Source organism: Fusarium vanettenii, assembly GCF_000151355.1.
Source record: "Fusarium vanettenii 77-13-4 chromosome 1 genomic scaffold NECHAsca_8_chr1_1_0, whole genome shotgun sequence".
Taxonomy (NCBI): Eukaryota; Fungi; Ascomycota; class Sordariomycetes; order Hypocreales; family Nectriaceae; genus Fusarium; species Fusarium vanettenii.
This window is the reverse complement of record NW_003315876.1, coordinates 1,267,783-1,281,871: the sequence shown is the minus strand read 5'-3', so window position 1 is coordinate 1,281,871 and position 14,089 is coordinate 1,267,783. Positions and strand designations below refer to the sequence as shown.

Here is a 14,089-nt window from a genome sequence, read left to right as displayed (position 1 = left end):
TAGATTCATGCGGTTTCATGACACCACCTGGTTGCTCTAGGGATACCCTGCGAACAACGTCATCATAACTTGGTAGGTAATGTATGTAATCAAGGGTCCTGGATTTGGCACGTGTGTTGCAATGGGATGAATGTCTCTGATTGAGTGTGAAGCATTGTTGATTTGGTCGACAATTGGTGCTGTGCTTGAAGAGAATCGAAAATCAACTCTCGCTTGAACTATTCGACCTGCCTAATACGGCAAGCAGCCAACCATCACTTCAGCAGTTGAATTGCAATCGACAATATTGATTTACGACTTGAGAGCCATACATAGCTTTTCTAGAAGCCTAACTAACATAAGCAATATATCCCTGTGAAGGATCTACCAAGATTGATGGCCAACAGTCAGGGAGACAGGTGGAGTCGTTTATTATTAGGCACAGACATTAGCTGGCAGAGACTTGAGACGACCCTTTCTTCCCGACGAGGCCGGTTCTGGCACGTATGATGACGACACACGAGCTGGACTTGGTAGAAACGGAAATGTTATTCGTTGTAAGGCTTTGATGCATGATAGGGACAGCATTACAGTAATACCGCAGTAGGTAGACATCCAACAACACCAATATTAGGGCATCAAGCATATATGTGAATAATTACTCATTTCAAGTTTCCGACTCTGAATGCCGCGTATTCGGAGACGAATCCGTGGATACGTGGATATCAAGGCTCATCAAGGAGCCCGCCCAGCGAAAAAAAGTGAATAACCGTTGCCTGTCCCCCGCCACTTGTTGCGTAAGATAGCGACAGTAGGGGGCTGTGCTGGGCGGAAAATCGTCGGCGTTTTCGTCACCTCCCGTCAGGCACCAGATCATCGCTGAACACAATCTCGACTCCAGCCACATCAAAGCCTCCAGCGTTTCCTTTGGAAAAAACATCGCATCTTTCTCTCCGACCCATCCTACCGGAGTCCTTCGCTTATTTCTCACGGGATCGATCCTCTGATGCCCGTCTAACCAACTATCGTCCATCTGGTTTACCTTTCCTCCTCCTCCTCCTCCCCCCTCTTCCCCCAATCCCCTGCACATCATGGTAAGGTGCCAACAACCCCTCCGGTGGCGCCTCTTTTGCTGACCGTTGCTCCCGTTGCGCAGGGAATATCAAGACGTCCCAAGAATAAGGATGCCCGCGCCGGGGCCGCGGACCCAAAGCCCAAGAAGGCCACCTTCGAGACAACCAAGAAGAAGGAGATCGGTGTCTCCGATCTGACCCTGCTGAGCAAAGTATCCAACGAGGCCATCAACGAAAACTTGAAGAAGCGATTCGAGGGCGCCGAGATTTATACCTATATCGGCCATGTGTTGGTCTCGGTCAACCCCTTCCGGGACCTGGGCATCTATACCGACCAGGTCCTCGACAGCTACAAGGGCAAGAACCGACTCGAGATGCCGCCGCACGTCTTCGCCATCGCCGAATCCGCATATTACAACATGAAGGCCTACAGTGATAACCAGTGCGTCATCATCTCGGGAGAGTCGGGCGCCGGCAAGACCGAGGCCGCCAAGCGCATCATGCAGTACATCGCCAGCGTGTCTGGTGGAGAGTCGGGAGACATCAAGCAGATCAAGGACATGGTGCTGGCAACCAACCCCCTGCTCGAGTCGTTTGGAAACGCAAAGACACTGCGAAACAACAACTCTTCGCGATTCGGTAAATACCTACAAATCTACTTTAACGCCCAGGGCGAACCCGTGGGCGCCGACATCACAAACTACCTCCTGGAGAAGACGCGAGTGGTGGGCCAGATCACAAACGAGCGCAACTTCCACATCTTTTACCAATTCACAAAGGGCGCTTCGCAGCAGTACCGAGAGACCTTTGGAATCCAGAAACCCGAGACGTACGCCTACACAAGCCGGTCAAAATGCTTCGACGTCGACGGCATCGACGATCTCGCCGAATTCCAAGACACGCTCAACGCCATGAAGATTATCGGTCTCAGCCAACCCGAGCAAGACGAGATCTTCCGTATGCTTGCGGCCATTCTATGGATCGGAAACATCCAGTTCCAGGAGGATCAGGGTGGTTATGCCGAGGTGATTGATAGGTCCGTGGTGGATTTCGCTGCCTACCTCATGGAGGTCACCCCCGATCAGCTCATCAACGCCATCACGATCCGAATTCTGACCCCTCGAAACGGCGAGGTTATCGAATCGCCTGCGAACCCGGCCCAAGCATTGGCTACAAGAGATGCGCTGGCCAAGGCCATTTACAGCAACCTGTTCGACTGGATTGTTGAGCGCATCAACAAGTCTCTCAAGGCCCGACAACCAACTAGCAACACGATTGGTATCCTGGATATTTACGGCTTCGAGATTTTCGAAAAGAACAGTTTCGAACAGCTTTGCATCAACTATGTCAACGAGAAGCTGCAACAGATCTTTATCCAGCTCACTCTCAAGGCCGAGCAAGACGAGTACGCGAAAGAGCAAATTCAATGGACGCCAATCAAGTACTTTGACAACAAGGTTGTGTGTGAGCTGATCGAGCAGATCCGACCACCGGGTATCTTCTCCGCCATGAAGGATGCCACCAAGACTGCGCACGCTGACCCTGCGGCTTGCGATCGAACCTTTATGCAGAGCATCAACGGCATGTCGCACGCCCATCTTACCCCCCGTCAAGGAAACTTCATCATCAAGCACTATGCCGGTGATGTCACCTATACTGTGGATGGTATTACAGACAAGAACAAGGATCAGCTCCTCAAGGGTCTGCTCAACCTGTTCCAGCACAGCGGAAACCAATTCGTCCATACCCTGTTCCCTCGCCCGGTTGATCAAGATAACCGAAAGCAGCCTCCTTCGGCTGGTGACCGTATCCGAACGTCTGCAAATGCCCTGGTCGATACATTGATGAAGTGCCAGCCTTCATATATCCGAACCATCAAGCCAAACGAGAACAAGTCACCCACCGAGTACAACGGCCCCAACGTTCTTCATCAGATCAAGTATCTTGGTCTCCAGGAGAACGTTCGCATTCGTCGAGCCGGTTTCGCTTACCGTCAAGCATTCGACAAGTTTGTTGACCGATTCTTCCTCTTGTCGCCCGCTACTTCGTATGCTGGTGAATACACCTGGGACGGTACCACCGAGGCTGCTGTCAAGCAGATTCTCAAGGATACCAGCATCCCTAAGGAAGAGTGGCAGATGGGTGTCACCAAGGCATTCATCAAGGCCCCTGAAACTCTCTTTGCCCTTGAGCACATGAGAGATAGATACTGGCACAACATGGCTACCCGAATCCAGCGCATGTGGAGAGCCTACCTTGCCTACCGAGCCGAATCTGCTACTCGAATCCAGAGGTTCTGGAGGAAGAAGCGGACAGGAGCCGAGTACTTGCAGCTTCGAGATCAGGGCCATCGGGTTCTCGGAGGACGCAAGGAGAGACGTCGTATGAGTCTTTTGGGTTCCCGAAGATTCCTTGGCGACTACCTGGGCATTAATGCTACCAATGGTCCTGGAGCGCAGATCCGCAGTTCTGCTGGCATTGGCTCAAACGAAACGGCCATCTTCTCTTGCCGAGCTGAGATCCTGGAAGCCAAGTTTGGTCGTTCTAGCAAGCCCAGCCCGCGTATTATTGTTGTTACAAACAGCAAGTTCTATATCATTGCCCAAGCTCTCGTCAATGGCCAGCCTCATATCTCGGCTGAAAAGTCCGTACCTCTGGGTGCGATCAAGTTCATCGGCGCTTCTACGGCTCGCGATGACTGGTTCTCACTCGGCATTGGGTCTCCACAAGAACCAGATCCTCTGATGAACTGTGTGTTCAAGACTGAACTGTTTACTCAGATGCAGCGGGCAATGCCTGGAGGTTTCAACCTCAAGATCGGTGACACAATCGAATACGCCAAGAAGCCAGGCAAGATGCAGCAGGTCAAGGTTCTCAAGGATTCCCAGCTCCCAGTCGACTATTACAAGAGTGGTGGCATCCACACACAACCTGGTGAGCCACCAAACTCGGTCTCGAAGCCCACACCCAAGGGCAAGCCAGTGCCCCCTCGACCCATCACTCGAGGCAAGTTGATCAAGCCGGGAGGTCCCAACGGCCGTCCCTCTCGACTCACTGGCAACCGAGCGGCCAAGCCTCGACCTGGTGCGGGCTCACGACCTACTCCTCAACCACCAGCTGCTGTTGCTGCTGCTGCTGCTATCCCCGCTGCCGCTTCCCACACTCCCGTCACTGTCCCCCATCGTCCTGTGTCGACACAAAACGCGCACGCTGCGGTTGCCAACTCCATTTCAAACCATACCCGCAACTCCAGCGGTGCTGGACGTGCACCACCACCTCCTCCCCCTCCTGCTACCCCTGCACGACCGGCAAGCCCCCCTAAGATCCTGGCCAAGGTTCTGTACGACTTTGCGGCTCAGCGGGAGAACGAGCTCTCGATCCACGCCAACGAGATCGTCGAGATTGTCCAGAAGGAGAACAATGGTAAGCAATTCTGTCCATGCTAGAAATGAAACATGTCAACTAACACTATCATCCAGGTTGGTGGCTAGCCAAGAACCAGCAGACGGAGCAGCAGGCTTGGGTTCCTGCCGCCTACGTTCAGGAACAAGCTCCTCCGGCTCCGCGTGCGCCGCCGGCCCCACCACGGTCTAAACCGACGCCTCCTGCGCCCCCGGCCAAACGGCCTGCGGCTAACCGCAAGCCTGCCGAACTGCAGCAGCGCGACTCGGGCATGAGCCTCAACACGCTGAACGGTAGTACCGGAAGTCGTAGCAGCACTCCTACACCCAGCTTGGGAGGCAGTCTGGCGGATGCTCTCCTGGCTCGCAAGAACGCCATGCAGCGGGAGAAGGAGGATGATGATGATTGGTAGTCGACACGAGTATATGCTTCACGAATCTTTCCGTTCAAAAAAGATAATGACAAGATGTCGATTTACAACCTTGCGCGCGCGCACATTACACATACACACGCACGCAGAGCATGCAGGAGCAAGAGAAAGAGGGGGAGGGCATTTTTTGTTGTATACAAGACTGAGCTGGGCAACCGAGTTGATTTGCTTGCTGGGAAAGCCCCTTTTGTTTGGGGGGTAAAGGGCTAAAAGAGAGAAAGAGTCACGGCCGCTTGTTGGGTTTTTCTTGAAAGCTTTTGGGCAAGCGTATGGGGGGACAGGGAGGATTCAATCGTCTGTATGCTTGGAAGGGAGGAAAAGCATGGATCAAGAGAGATTTCTACATGTTTTAACCTACTAAGCTTCTCTTGTTTTTTTTCTTTCGTTGCTTGTTCTAGAAATGTCAAATTGCTTCTTTTTAAACTAAACAATTATTTCTATTCCTCTATTTTCATTTCATGTCCCTTAGTCGTCGTAGTTGTCCTTTTGTAGGACTTTTCTTCTTCGTATGAGCTCTGCGAGTGGGACATCCTCGTCGTTGTCCTCAAACTCGGGCTCTGACTCTTCTTCGTCAACTCCATAATCTCGTAAACGGTCTCCGTCCGAGTTCGTCCAGCCCATGTCTCCGTCGAAACCGCGGTCATACTCCTCGTCATTGTACATGTCAAAGTCATCCACTTCTTCCAGCTCGGCCATGAGTTGTCTCCTGCGTCTCCTCGCATCCTCATCCTGCCGTCGCTGAAACTCGGCCTTGAACTCCTCTGGGTCCAGGTTTGCCTGGCGGAGCTCCTCGGCATAGTCGCGGTTCGCGGCCGGCCAACCTCGCGCTGCTCGACGAATCTTATCCGGGTCAGGCGGTGGCCAGAGACCCTCGACGCGGTTGAAGCCGTTTTCTTCCCATTTCCAGCCAGATCCACGGCCGTCCTTTGCGATGACCGGGTTTCCCGCGAGGGGCCAGAACCACCAGAGGATGTTGCGGGTGCCCATGGCTTGGGACATGTTGTCGAAGAAGCCGATGTCATATGGGAACTCTAACCTCTCGAAGCGCACCTTTTCACCGTCAGGTCCCGTAACGTCCCACCAGTCCTTGACGCCCTTGTCCATGAGGGCCTCATGGCGCTCCTGTTCCCAGCCCTCGATCATGGTCTGGTTGAAGATCCAAGCTCTGACCGTGTTGATGAGCATGATACCCAGCGCGACAGTGGTGAAGAAATCGATGAGCGTGATCAGGGACAGAGATATGAGACCAAAGAGGCTGGGTCCTAGATAGGCAGGCATGAGACGCTGTTCCCAGAGAACAGCGAAACGCTGCCACAAGAGGTATGCGAGCATCCAGAGCGACAGGTTCGTGTAGATCAAAAACCGCAAAAAGTGCGGAAACGTCGTCATGGACACGCAGTTACGCGTCCACGGACAATGATGATCCATCTTTGGCACGCACCTCGCACAATGGCGACAGTGGTGAGACCTGGGCGGCTTAGGCGCCGAGCACTTGTTGCACCATCGCTGTCCATCTGCGTCGATAACACGATCCTTGAAGATGTAGCGGCCCGGGTCGACGGTTACGGCGCGGTAGTATGTTATCCAGAGGACGAGGAGGAGGCTGTTGAAGAGGATCGTTTCGTCGCGCGAGGGCGGGCCTGGGTCGAGTGTCGAGAAAGAAAAGACGATTTGAGAAAAGTAGCCGAGAAAGGTTATCAGGGTGCAGACGGAGGGCACGGCTAGGCCCCTTATGAAGGGCGCATCGTTGAAGCCGGCCATGGCAGAGACGAGGTGATTACATCACAGGCCGGGGGGAATGTTTTGGTGATGGTGGCATGGAGTTTGGAGATGATCTCAGGTGAGTTTGAGCTAACCTGCCGTCGGGTGGAATAGTGGGGTGATTGACCCGTTTTAGTGGCTGAAACTCTGCTGTAAATAGCCCGCTTAGGTAATATCTCAGGGGCTGCTTCAACGTGTGTCGTCAGCCTCTTTTTTCCCCTGATAATGGGGGAAAAAAAGATGACCAGGGGTTTCATCATGACAGCTTCATCTACGGTTTAAACTTGTTTCGTTCCCCCCCTCGAATGTTTTTTAGTACTGCAGGAGGCGAGGTAATCACGATCGTAATGACATGACGATATTTCTCTAGAGGGCACCTTCTTTTTTCCTGTCTTTGTTTCGCGATTATCCTGGCGCGGCCCGAGGCCCAACCCATCAGCATCATGGCACAGAATTGGGTCATTCAACTATTCGGTCTCTGGTACGTTCCCCAAAATCCCAACTTTATATACTGAAACTAATTTGTCATTAATCAAGCGCCGCCTTGTCATTCTTTTACATCTCTCAAACTCTGGAACGGCATTCTCTAACTGGTTAGTCTGCAAACCAAACCCTTGTCTTGGCATGAGCGCTCACATGTCAACTCCCTTTAGAGAGCCCTCGTCTATCGTCATTCCTTTTATTTCTCCTCTCTGGAGTCATATGCTACGGTGTGAGCTGCTTCACAAAGTGGCTTCCTGGTGCAGATGGGCGCTTTGCTAGACATCGTCGTGAGGTGTCGTTGCTGGATGGTGCTGCAGATGCCGCTCTTAATGGCCCCAATGCTCATCAACCAAAGCGGCCACGACGTCTCTCACTTCCTGTCCTTGTTCTATGTATTGTTCTCAGACTGGAGATATTTCACCGTGTAAACTACCAGCAGCAATGCTCGACTCCAGGTCTGGAGGTATGTCGTCCTCAACTACCACAACACCCCCTGAAAACTAACCTATCCACAGTCCTTTCTCTGCGTCCTCATCTTTGCATATGAAATTTTCAACACCCGTCGGAAATGGGGCTTCCCTCCCCCAGAGGATCCGGATGATCCTTGGCGCTCATGCTTTGACGACCTAATCGATTGGTTCAGCGGGCCTCGGGTCGTCCTCACCATGGCCGTGTCAAGCGTCTTGACGTTTGCGACGGGCACGTACTTTGCTGTTGGCCAGATGACTCGCTCGACATATTACTGCTTCGACTTGATTGAGAGCAAGAGAACCACTCTGCTCCTTCAGTGCGTTGGGCTCATGCTGGACACACTGATCGTCATCCTTCTATGGAGACTACTGGCTTGGTCCCGGACGGCCAAGATTCGCCTGAGAACTTTGGGAACCGTTCTAGTTCTATCGGCTCTGTCAATGGGTTGTGTTTGGGTTGGAAGCAGGCTCCTCAGGGGTTCTTCATCCCTACACACAGGATTCGGCTTCTTGTACGGCTTCGACATCATTGTCGACAGCTTCGCCTTTGCGACGCTCATGATCTCTGCCGCGTTCTGGGTGTGCGAGACATCACCTCTTACACCATCTAGTATCATCACTTTTCTGGTCGGTACAGCAAAGGCGTGCGAGAACATCTTCTCGTATGGAGATTATCTGCATCCCTCGCGATCCCCTGCCATCATGCCTCTCTGGTTCGTGGCATTTGGCATGATCATTTTCACATACTGCCATGACCTTCGCTCCGTCATATTTGTTCGACGCTTCATGCTCACTGCTTTACTTATTGGTCTAGTTGTGGGAACTAGCATCTACATCACCATTCAACAACCACAGACCTTTAACAAGCGCCATCCTATCGACGATCTCGTCTTTAGGGCAAACATCAGACATGACCGATGGCTTCAGCATGCTTCCTTGAGCGGTAGTCTCCCCGTTGCTCACAAGATCTACAAGGAACGCCACGAGGGCCGTGATCCACCCCCAGGCTTCGCCGACTGGTTCGAGTTCGCTCAAAACACCACCGTCATTGACCAATTCGACCAGATTGACAGAGATCTTAAGCCGTTCCTGGCAGTTCCGCCAGCCAAATTGCGGGAAAGAGCCGTCATGCTGGCAAAACTCCCAGGAGTTCACACAATCACTATCTACGAGGGCAAGGCGTCTCGAGCTCCTGATGTTACGGGCCCTGACGCAGAGGCATTGGATCGCCTTGTGGCATCCATCAACAAGTTTGCCAAGTTTCTGCCTGACCTTCTCTTTCCTGTCAACCTGGAACCCACGCCGCGGATTCTTCCGTCGTGGGAGGATGCCAAGGGGCAGAGCCGAGCTGACCTCACTCCCATTGTGAATCTCATCTCCAAGAGATCTGTAGATGGTGGAAATGAAACTGAAGAAGTGCTCGACTCTAGAGTATCAGCTCAAGAACCAGTATTTGGAAAGGGGGACTCACCATACTCTCTCACCTCCCCGTCCGACTATCGCCAGATGCAGGTCGAGGCCTGTCCTCCTGGATCAAAGACCCGGATCACCCCCCACTGGAACATTGGTGAGTTCTGCTCCGACTGTGTTCGAAGGCATTCCAAGGGGCAGGTCATGGTGAACTGGGAGCGATCCCTCGAGTACTGTTCCCAGCCAGACCTCAAGTACCTCCACGGCATGTCCCTTTCGAGCCCTCACGCGGAGCCGATCCGGCAGCTACTACCCCTGTTTGGAGGCTCCAAGACGGAGCCGTTCCAAGATATCCTCATCCCCCTTCCCCGGCCTCTCGATTCGAAGCCGGATATGAAGTGGGATTTTGACCGCCGCTACGATGCCATGTTCTGGAGAGGTCAGACCGGCCAAGGTCCTATCAGTGACCAGGCCCTGCGCGGAAACCATAGGTTCCGACTCCTTCATCTTCTGGGAAACCAGAACCCTCATGACAAGGTCACCATGATCCTGCCAACCGCCAAAGACGACACCAAGTATCGACACGAAAAGGTGCCCGTCACGGAAGCAAACCTCGCGACCCCCTTCAGCGTGGGTATGAACAACTACACGGGTTGTCTCGGGCCAAACTGCGCTCTCGTCAACCAAACATATGGCATTGTGGACGAGGCTCAGGACCAGGACCCGCTAGAGTACCGCTTCATTCTCCTCCTGGATGAAGACGGCGGGCCATCCCCCGACCTCGTCCGCACTCTCCGGTCCAGCAGCGTGCCCATGGTGTCGACGCTCTTCCGCACGTGGTGTACGGACCGGCTGATGCCGTGGCTGCACTTTGTCCCCATCGACACGCGCTACCAAGGCCTGCACACGACGCTGTCGTACTTTGTAGGCACGCACAAGAGGGCCTACCTCAACGGGCGAGACACCGACATGAAGGCGAGGGCCAAGGACGCACGGTGGATCGCTCGGCAGGGGGCGCGGTGGGCGGCCCAGGCGCTGGGCGAGAGGGACATGGACGTCTACCTGTTCCGGCTGCTGCTCGAGTGGGGGAGGCTTGTAGACGACAAGCGGGATGAGATTGGATACTCGAAGGACGACAAGGGCGAGTTCCTGAGCTCTCCTTGGACAAAGGACCAGACGTGGTGAGCCTGACTCCTGCGGCTCGGATTGGTGCCTCGCTGAGGAAGCTTCCTGTTATGCTTGTAACTTAATGTATCGTGTTGGGAATTGGTTTGATATCTCCTCGTCAGGCATAGAGACGAGTCATGGTTGGGAAACAATAGGCATCTCGGGGTGCCACGTAGGGCTGGTTGGGCATATAGACTTGCAATTTACAAAGCCAGCAGTAAGACGGCACCGTTGTTGACCTGGCCCGATACGTATCACGATGATATTCGTCAAAGCTGGCAGACCAGTTAGTGATGCGTCTGCTTGCCCTCGATTCAGAGCATACTGTGGCGGAACAGGTGGCACCGATCTACGCTGCTTCAACCGCTTCCACCGTGAGCTGCACACCATCGAGGACGGCTCTGCAGAAGCTGAAGACAGACACACATGTAGAGAGCCTGCAAATGAGAGGGATCGTCGAGGCACACACCGGCAATGCAATGCTGCATAAAATGGATGGCCAAGGATGAATGTCAGGAGGTACGTACCTATGTCAACGACCCGGCATCTCTCTCGGTCTTGAATTAGCCCGATGAGACGAGCCTCATCCACTCCGGCCATAGACCTCGGGAGTCAGGACCGGAGATAAGCCCGGGATCAAGGGCCGAACGGTTTAAGCTTGACAGCGAGGCAAGACAAACGAGCAAGCAAGCAAGCAAAACAGAGACAGGCGACGGAAACCTGAGATGTGACAACTCCTGATGCACGTCAAGGAGACAGACAACGGTCCATCCATCCATGACGCGAGTCAAGCCGGGCCAAGCCAAGGTGAAGGGTCCAGTCAAAGGCTGTAACTCCGAAGCTCAACGCTTAATAATAGGCTAGAAAACAAAAGCGCACCAGGTGATTCGAAAAGTGGTGAGACGGTGAAGCCAGAAACAGCCAGGTCAGGTACGGATACCGAACTCGTCCCTTCGGCTTGGATCGCGTTGCGTCGGTGAAAGACCCCGATGTCGCCGGAGCGGCGATTGGCTGACGAGCAGGTACATGTCCGGGAGGTACGTATCATATACTCCGACCCCGAGAGGACAGCCTAGGGCCAAGTCCAAGTCGGGTGCTATCCCGGTCCATCACGGGCATGGGGATGCGATGCGGCGTCAATGAATCAAGCTGTCGAGCATTGGGCAACCAGAAGCCAAAGGTCCAGAAAAGTGGGGGTAGATCTGGTGATGTCTCGCGAGGGGATCTCGGTGAAGACCCGGGACCTGGCAGACTGGGGGTGTGAAAACCCGACCAGATTTCGGGTTTCTCTCTTTGTGCGTGTGTGTCCGTGTCCATGTGTGTGTGTGTGTGTGTGTGTGTGCGGGCGGGTGAGTGTGCTGACATTCTTCTTTTCTGTGTTAGACCTGGGGACTTGAGACACCCAAGAAATAAGAGTACATAAATAATGGCATCATGCATGGGCTTGGAGTTGCTGCAAATGCCGCCATGGGCATGAGATGAGGCCATCATGGCCATGTGGGATGCCGCCACCGACGATGTGTGCGACCATGTGGCGGTCGGATATCTACGCAGCAACTCGTGCTCGCTTTGTGCACCCCAGGTATCTTGTCTGGGGGCTTTCCTGCCCTGTCCTGTCCTCTCTTGTCTCGCTGTTCTGGGGACGCGATAGATGAGAGTGCCTGGTGTGCAAGACATGGCCGCCAAGACTCAAGGTATTAACCTCGGTGAATCTGTCCTGGAAAGGACCGGGGCTGCTGCTGGTGCTGCTTTAGCACATAGAAAAAGAACAAAAGACTGGGTCTTCTCTTGCTCACGGGCACGGGGGCGGAGAATTCATCCCTTGTCTGGGCCTGTAAGAACCCCTGGTCATGATGAGCTCCTGGCTCCTTGGCGGAGCACCCCTGGCTGCCGACGCCTTCTGGTAACAAATCCTGGGGTGAGGTGAGCCGATCCAGAGTCTCTTGTTGACGAGTCCGGTCGTCCAGTGCGGACTTAGACCACCGGCCGTCCGTCGTCCATGCGCGCACGCAAACATCCGCGAACGGGCGCCATGTTGGCTCCTTTACCCGTGTGTAATTGACACAAGATAGGACTGCCATTGAGTTAGTCGTTAGGTAACAGAACGACACCGATTGCTGTCACACATATCCCGTCCGTGGCCTCAGGTTCCCTTCCCTTCATCAACAGGAGTCTTGGCCCGGTCGGTGGCTGGCAAGGCGGCGTGCAGGTCTGTCATGCATACTCGTACTGTGGGAGGGTGTGCGTGCGTGCGTGCGTGAGTGTGTGTGTGCGCGTCGAGGGCTCGTTTTGCTCCTTCGGGAGATATTGGGGGATAGAGGGCTTGAGGGAGATAGAGGGAGGGACGGGATGACGGATGATGGACGGCCAGCCATGTGTCTGCCAGTTCTGCAAAGAAATAACGTCCCGTCACTAACAACCGTCATCAAATAACCCGCCGCCGTTCAAGATACATCACCCTGCTCCCTTCGCCTAGCCTCCCTTCTTAGTGCCAGATAGGGTGCTCATTTGACTGCCTAACTGCAATTGGGTTCGGCTGCCTGCTTCCCGAGGTCAGAGCCGAATATCAACGTTAGCTTCGACTCTACCGTCGCCCTTCTCACCGAGCCCGAAACGGGGCGGCGGAGGACGGCGAACGACAGCAACCTCGTGCGGTTCCCGTTTGAGTGGTTTTCTCTCTGGATGCGTGGTCCTTCCTTGGACGTTGGGATGGAGATGGGCTGGAGACGGCCAGCTCCTTCAATGGAGGCGCACCTATGGAACATGCGGGCGTGGGGCACAGGCGTGGAGGTATGGAGACACTTGGGGGAGCTAAGCTAGAACGCGTAGTAGTAGGGGTGGTGGTAGGTGCGTCGAGAAGGGCCCTCTGACGGCCTTTGGTCTTGGTAGCTCAATGCTTAGCCGCGGATAAGTTCTCGAGGCTGATGGCACATGAATCTGTCTTGGTTTCGGAGGATGATGTCGACGTATGGGGTAATTCGCTGGGATCTGTCTTCATGTCAATGAGCCCGAGCATCGTGTCCAGGATGAGAGTGGGGGCCAGGGCAGTCATGATGGTGTCTGAATTCCTCATGCGTTGTGGTAACCAGGGTCCAGCTCAAGATGTTTGGGGATGTCACCACCATCGAGCCAGCCAGGTGATCTCTTGCCAGCGACCATCCTAGGGCGTTCTAGAGCCAGGCACCGAGGCATTGGGGACAAGGTGAGGACGACGTGAGATGAAGGTCGGTGCTGGGTGGCAACGGTAAATGGACGGGCGGGTGAAGTAAAAATAGCGCGGATGCGGGCAGTGGACAGGAACGATAATGACGGCAGAAGTTCTGTCTCTAGGTTGTCGGTCGACACAGATTCAGAGGCGCACTCATGCAAGCACATCCCGCTTCGGCCTATCGGAGCTGCAGGCGCCGGTGAGGCTGGCCGCAGAGCACCAGCCGGTGAGGGCACCCGGTCACAGCTATCTCTCGCTGTGGGTGTCAAGAGCTCGACAAAGACAAAGAGGGTGACAAGAGCATCATGAGAGCAACGGCGATTTCGGAGCTTTAACGATTGATGAGTAAACGGCATGGATCCGCGACCCGAGAGTTTGAAAAGGCGGAAAGGGAGCAGATAGGACAGCACATCTTCGCTTGCGGAACAAGAGAGATAATAACAACGTGATGAATAAAGCCGTGTCCGCTGCGAGCCTGTGACGTTGAGTGAGATTTGGGGCTTGAAAGTCTGTGCTCGGTCTTGCACCTCCGGGCAACATAGAGCGACCTGGGCGAGATGCTGGACAGCTGCCCTGTACGGAACGTTGACGGGTCCCTTGCACAGATCCCCTTGGGGGAGCATCAAGTGCCATGGGCAGGCCATGCGGCGAGCAGGGACCAGGTCTCGGTCAACCCGTGGTGCTGGTCACACACAGACTGCCCTAC

General features: G+C 54.3%; 3 protein-coding genes across 3 annotated transcripts; 2 read left to right on the top strand and 1 right to left on the bottom strand.

Annotated features, from left to right (window-relative positions):
• Positions 1 to 130: 130 nt before the first annotated feature.
• NECHADRAFT_103022 (uncharacterized protein) lies at positions 131 to 5,332 on the top strand (the record flags this gene model as incomplete). Its single annotated transcript, XM_003049873.1, has 4 exons — positions 131 to 176; positions 361 to 398; positions 1,193 to 4,475; positions 4,532 to 5,332. The coding sequence occupies 4 exons, from the start codon at positions 131 to 133 to the stop codon at positions 4,864 to 4,866; spliced, it is 3,702 nt and encodes a 1,233-aa protein (XP_003049919.1). The 3' UTR covers positions 4,867 to 5,332.
• A 17-nt stretch (positions 5,333 to 5,349) lies between these two features.
• On the bottom strand, positions 5,350 to 6,645 carry NECHADRAFT_30448 (uncharacterized protein; the record flags this gene model as incomplete). Its single annotated transcript, XM_003049647.1, has 1 exon — positions 5,350 to 6,645. The coding sequence occupies one exon, from the start codon at positions 6,643 to 6,645 to the stop codon at positions 5,350 to 5,352; it is 1,296 nt and encodes a 431-aa protein (XP_003049693.1).
• A 443-nt stretch (positions 6,646 to 7,088) lies between these two features.
• On the top strand, positions 7,089 to 10,193 carry NECHADRAFT_89837 (uncharacterized protein; the record flags this gene model as incomplete). Its single annotated transcript, XM_003049872.1, has 4 exons — positions 7,089 to 7,126; positions 7,183 to 7,238; positions 7,299 to 7,591; positions 7,644 to 10,193. 4 exons carry the CDS (start codon positions 7,089 to 7,091, stop codon positions 10,191 to 10,193), a joined length of 2,937 nt encoding a protein of 978 aa, XP_003049918.1.
• Positions 10,194 to 14,089: the final 3,896 nt, after the last annotated feature.